Genomic DNA, 6,613 nt, shown 5'->3' with positions numbered 1-6,613 from the left:
TCTTTTATTGCGGAACCTACTATCAGAAGAATCTGCATTACGAGTAACGAGCGTCTTTTCAGCGAACTGACTTTGAAGTAACGAGCGCTGTACGTGCAATTTTCGAAACGTCTTTGAGTTGTTTACTAGAAAAATGAGTTTTTGTGATGTTTGTTGTTTTTGTTTGTTTTTCATATCTTTATCCTGCATTGCGGAAAAGCGGACTTGAGCGCTATGCATCGGTGTACGTCTTTCGACATACACCTGACCCACGCTGCAGCCGACGGCAATGTCTGTTTCCGGTTGTCTACTCTACTTATGACTTAAATTTGGTACTACCCATTACTCGAAATCGATCACTGGGTAGAGGCAATTATCGTAAAGTTTCTTGCCCAGAGAAACAACAGCAAGCGCGGGTGGCTGGAGTCGAACATGCAGGCTCTCGACTGCGAGCCCAACGTCTCTGAAAAGTTCTGGTTTGAGCAAATCTGTTGTGATTGGAGTTGTGATTAGAGTCGTGTATTATGGGGATTAGAAGATATAACGAAAAGTAAACGATTGCGGAATTCTAGCCGATATTGAATAGATTGTGAAAGTGTAAGTTATTGCCAATTGTAAAGTAGCTGTTGCAGTTAGTAGTGTATATCTATTTTGAAATCGACAAAAACGTTTGCTGTTCAGAATTTGATTTCGTTACGTTCTGGAAGTGGTGAACCATTCGTTAGTTCCAGGATTTCATCTATCATCATAAGTACACCTATTCGAAATTTAATTGACTGTCTAACCTTTGATATCCTAATAATCTACGTTAACAACCTTTCCAAAGTCTCTTTACGTGCAAGAGATAAGTTAGAAAAAAAATTGACAAAAATTTGTTTATAGAGATTTCGCCCCCGTGCAAGCGGCTTTGTCAATATTTTTATTCAAATACAATTAAATAGAATTTTGTGTGAGTTAGCAAAATAGTTAAATTCACAAAATAACTTCATCGCAACAGGCATCAGAGCTGGATACGAAAGATTGGATGATGGTTGGGTTGGTTTGTTCAATGGGTTTCAATACAAAGTGTCACCTAGAGTCCTCAACTATGAAGACGGAAAGGAATATTGCAGGAGTGCTGGAGCCAAGCTGGCCATCTACGGAATCCAAGATATGGGAAACAGAAGGTCAATAAAAAAGTTCTTAGAGAAAGCTAACTTGGTTATAGAATAAACCAAACCGTTATATTTATTGCATTACTCTGGTTTGCCAAATTTACGTTTCGTTTTTTGTTTTTTTTCCTTCTTACTATAAATACTTTACCACATTATGATCACTTTATTCTGAAGACAAATCCTGAAAGGAATCATGCAAAAAACTGCAGTTGTGAGCATTGAGCAAACATCTACTCGCTATTTTAAATTTAGTGTTTAGTAAAGATTTCAAAAACTGAATTCTTCGTATTTTTATTAAAATTGTTTGAGATTTTGACTGATTTTTGTTTGGACTTAATCTTTTTGTTTGTGATTTGTTTCACTTGGAAAGAAAAGAATTTCACTGTAAACTTGTGACAAAATGAAATGATTTGTTTACTATTCAGGATTACCACAGTTTGACACAAAATTTTGCCTAAAACATTTATTGGATTTTAATAAGTTTTTTTTTTAGAATTTTATTGTATTTTTATCTAAACTTTTCATAAAATTATCCCTTCAATTCGCATTGCATTCCTGTATCTTTTGTTACTTTTTCTTCGTCATACTTTTACAACTAGCATATTATCAGAAGTAACGTTTTTAAAACCAACTTTTTTGAAACATTTAATGCAGGATTTTGGATCGAGCTTTCCACCTTCGTTCAAACCAGAAATACTTAAAAATCGGCATGGATGATATACGAACTGAAGGAGAATTTCGTTGGTTGGATGATGCGAGAGTAAAATCCAAAGCTGCTGCATTGTGGAGAGATGGAGAACCGAATAACTACGAAAATGGGGAGGACTGTGTGACTATGGCTTACTTTGATTTACTCAGCAACGATGTTCCTTGCAATGATACGCATTATATTCTCTGTGAGAAACAATGGAACTAAATGCTTGGACAGCAAATTTTCAAATGTGCAGTAGCTTTTGTTAATGAAAATCATGTTTCACAGCTTGCTTTGAAGCTTTTGTCTTAAAAAATATACTGTAGCTTGTGCATTGACAGAAATTACATTTGGTACACTGGTAGAAGTTACTTTTTAATCAATGTTAGAACACCAATAAATCTGAATATAATTTTCGACTTCCTTGTGACAACTCAAATGTCCGCGTGACTTTTCTACTTTTCTGACTGAATGTTTTACATAAAGTTTACTTTTTGTGGTGATCGAAACAATTGAAGAACTTGATTTTGTAACTGCTTTGTTCTGCAGCCTTGTAATAAATCACCACCATCAAAAAACTTGGAAATTTCATTCAACACCTCAAAGATTGAGTTTCTAAAAGGAAGCTCATGTCTCAAACGAGGTTTAAAAATGCATTCTCTTGTGATTGTTGACACAAACTTGGCAGAAAAACAACTTAAAACGTGTAGTCTCACCCTCAAGGTTCAATTCCAGTGTCTGCAAAACAATGTAGCCTACACCAGACGTCTTATCGATAAACATCCGCGATTTTAATTTGATCAAAATAACAAGGCTGTTCAGTGGTAGCCTATGAACGCTGACAAGCAAGCACAGCGCGAAAGGCACCACTTGTAGAAACTGTCAATTTTATTGGCTTTGCACCAATGAGATATTGAACAATGTATGTTAGCAACTGCAGATTTAAGTCCAGAAAGTGTGCAACGTAAGACTTTTGCAACTCCTAACCTGTAGACCAGGGCTTCCCAAACTGGGGGTCGCGACCCCCCAATGGGTCGCGTAACGAACTTCAGGGGTCGCAGAAAGTATACCAATTTGCACAAGGTACTGCATATTAACACTTCTATGCCAGATGCTGTGACAGTTATTAACTTTATTAAGAGTCGCGCGTTCAATAGGCTACCCGTATTTTTGAAAATATAAGAGGTGAAATGGAATCGGAGTTAAAAACTCTTTTACTGCATTGTGAAGTGAGGTGGCTTTTAAAAGTCAAAGCTTTAAAATGGCTACCCACTTAACGTTGAGAACTGAAATCATGATATTGATAAATCATGATAAATCCTAAAATTTTTTGTTTTAAATTCAGTTGTTTTTTAAACTTTTCTGTATTAGTGTGTGTTGTATCAGTATAAATCAATTTAATTAAACCAGCGCAAGAGTTTTTAATGATAAATTACTTAGTTTTTGACATAAAAATCGAACGTTGGCCAGCAATCAAGCCTAGTCAGTTTTTAAGCAGGGCTGCCAGACAAGTTTGGATCAATCGCACATAGCCTAAATCGACAAAAGTGCTTTTTTTTCTTGTTTTTATTTGAATGCGAAGTGTTTGATTTTTTTTAATTGATTTTAAATTTTGTTGCTTTATGTCAGTGGAAAAGTGACAAAAATTGTCATAAATTGTTATTTTGGGCTCAAACTTTGTAATGATACGTCGCCTGGATTTGATTTGTTAAATTTCGTCTGAAGAAAACATTATTGACCTATTGTGTTGTTCGGTTACACTCAAATATTTCTCATTTACTAGTTTCAGGATTGTTCGCTAGTTTCATGCAGCCTAACAGGTCACACTGAGAGTCACTCAGCCATTTCTTTTATGACAGAACAATAGGCCTATATCTTTTTTTAAATTTTGATTATTTTTGTATTGTAATACTGTTACTAAAAATGTTATTACTCGTATAGTCTTGTACTATTTATTGGCTTGAACTTTTCTCTGTTGCACTGAAGTTTAAACGCCCTTGCTACAAGAGTTTATTGATTTTAAAAGTTTTTCCTATTTTTAATCACCCGGAATAAAGTTTATATTTGAATAAAAAACCACAGGACTTCACTTGAGGATCGCAGCAGCACATGATTTTTTTTTCTTTCATTAATATTACTCAACATCAGCCTATCTTGTTTCAACGTAATTTGCCGATGCTTGACATTTGTCACATTAAGAACTGGGAAGCAGCTGACTCGATGACTGATATAGTCTTTCGCTGCTTCCTGTCTGTTGTGGTATTTAGATAGCTATTTTATTCGTATTGTCGCAATTGTCGCAACAGACAAAAGAAAAGGTTTCGCTCTCTTCTCTCTCTCTCTCTTGTAAGCTTAGTTTAAATGGCAAAATCGTCATTTCCGTAGGGTGGCAATTGACTTGTAGACCGTATGGTCGTTTCGTTGTCTCCCAGTCGGTATGGGAACTTGTGTAACTTTGCATTGTGTACATTAATTGCATATTTCAAACATCTACCTATGTTCCTGTTACTGACAAATAAAACATTGATTGATTGATTGATATTTCCAACAGAATAAAATTCAGTCTTGGTCCACCATTTTCGCAATGACATCTAGCTTTTGGAATTATGCCAAATGTCAGATTTGCTTGAAAAACTGAGCGAATTTAATTTGTTCCTCCTAAGAAAAGGCATCAATATTTTGCATTGAAATCTAAAATTGATGCGTTCATCAAAAATTTAATATCTGGAAACAAATATTTCAAATGATTTATCTGGAATGTTTTCACTTCGCCTACCGTTCCAACCTAAGTAACATTGAAACCGCTTTGAGACCTGCATTAACAAACACTGAGCCACGGCTGGAGTTGCTTTGTTGCAGAAAGCAGTCACACCCATCCAGAGGTGGGCAGTAACTAGTTACAAAAGTAACTAGTTACTGTAACTAGTTACTTTTTGAGTAACTGTAACGGTAACTTCGTTACTATTTTCCAAAAGTAACGAAACGCGGTAACTAGTTCCTATTTTAGCACTTTTTCAACAGTTACAGTTACAAGTTACTTTTGTATTGAAATTTTAGTTTTTAATTGCCGTTTATTTCTCTGCACGTGTTTGTGTCTTGTTTAGTGCGTGTTTGCTGCGTTTTGCGCAATAATGCATTTTTCTCGCACAGGTAGCGGCGCAGCACTGCGCAATGCGCATGCGCGGTTCTACTTTTGTTTTGTGGTTTGGTGGAGAAGGGTTGCCATATTGGCGAATTTATTGCCAAAGTCCAGAAATCTGGCAATTTTTTAAGACGTTTAGCTTCATATTTATGATTTGGCTCTTTTTTGGCAATTTTTGATAACTGATTTGGCTAAATTAATTGTTTTTGGCGATTAATCAATATGTACCAAAGACAGGCAAGACACAACAATACAACAGGGTTGAGCATTATAATAATATATTTTACTGTACATATTTACAAATGAGTTTAACAGTCAAACATTTTCGGTTTAACTTAAGCCCTCATCAGGAACCTGAAAATATTTATAAAAATGCAATAAATTTCAACTTCTTGAAGGTAACTAACTAACTGACTATAAGCATCAAGAAACACGCAGCGATTAAAAGCAATTTGTTGATGCTTATAGTCAGTTAGTTAGTTACCTTCAAGAAGTTGAAATTTATTGCATTTAGTGTAACGCTTGCAATGCCTCTAAAAAGATTGTCTGACATTAAAACCAGAGCAACAGCATTGCTGTTTGCTTGCCGTTGATGGACGTTCTTGTGGAAGCAATACAAACCAGATTTGGTCATTGGTTCGAGGACAGCGACTGCATTCCACCCACAATTTAGACTTATCCGTGTTTAATGCCTGATCATTAAGCGACACTGCTGAATGGAAGACCAAAATAAAACAGAACATGCTTCAAGCAATTGAAGAAGCAAACTGCTCTGCTGAAGAGGGGAGTAGCAGCGACACTGAAGTGGATGGTGGTAGGTAGAGCCACGGAGGACTTTTTGCACCACTTTACGCAAAAACTTAGAAAAGAAAGCAATGCGCGTTGAATCTGTTACAAGAGTATTTGGAAGCGGACCCTGAGAACAAGTTAAGCGGATCCAGATTCACAATTGGACCGATGAAAAAACTGTTTTAAAAACATAACACTCCCATTCCGTCAAGTGCTGCAGTAGAAATATTGTTTTCATTGCAGCACTTGTTCATCACCAGACTTTATTCGTTCATCCCCGACGCCGACACACTCTCTATTGACCTGACACTACCAAGACAGGCATGGGTGCGCCTCAACCGTCTCCGTACGGGCGTCGGGCTTTTCCGCTCAACCATGCACCAATGGGAAATGGCCTCTTCCTCCTCCTGTGAATGTGGTGCCGAGAAACAGACCGCAGACCACATCATTGATTGATTAAATCTTTATCCTCGGACTGGGAAAGCTTCTTGCAGAACTTAATCCTGGCAGTTTCGCATATTTGTAGACTAAAGGCTTTCAATCACTGACGCAGGCCCGGTCACCGAGATTGACAGAGTAAAGTTTCTGATTGTTGAAGTCTTGTTGCTGGGAAATTATTCCATCTATTAGATGCCACTAAATAGAGAGCAGTCCTCAACGTGCGTTGCTCAAGCGCATGCCCTGAGAGTCCAACCAGTGTCGCTTGATCTTGAAGCTTCTTCGTTCCAGAAGTGACGCGCTAACCAATTGAACTATCGGGGCGGACATCATCAATGACTGTAACATCTTCAAGCCACCTAACGGAGTGGAAGGTTTGCGTGTCATGAATGATGAAACCAAAGACTGACTGCCCTCTAG

General features: G+C 37.1%; 1 protein-coding gene across 1 annotated transcript; it reads left to right on the top strand.

Moving 5' to 3' along the window:
• Positions 1-748: 748 nt before the first annotated feature.
• LOC145768143 (mannose-binding protein C-like) lies at positions 749-2,074 on the top strand. The gene is made up of 2 exons (XM_082579616.1): positions 749-1,145; positions 1,788-2,074. The coding sequence occupies exons 1-2, from the start codon at positions 1,132-1,134 to the stop codon at positions 2,047-2,049; spliced, it is 276 nt and encodes a 91-aa protein (XP_082435742.1). The 5' UTR covers positions 749-1,131; the 3' UTR covers positions 2,050-2,074.
• Positions 2,075-6,613: the final 4,539 nt, after the last annotated feature.

Source organism: Aplidium turbinatum, chromosome 4, assembly GCF_918807975.1.
Source record: "Aplidium turbinatum chromosome 4, kaAplTurb1.1, whole genome shotgun sequence".
NCBI classification, from domain to species: domain Eukaryota; kingdom Metazoa; phylum Chordata; class Ascidiacea; order Aplousobranchia; family Polyclinidae; genus Aplidium; species Aplidium turbinatum.
This window is presented reverse-complemented; position numbering and strand designations above follow the sequence as displayed.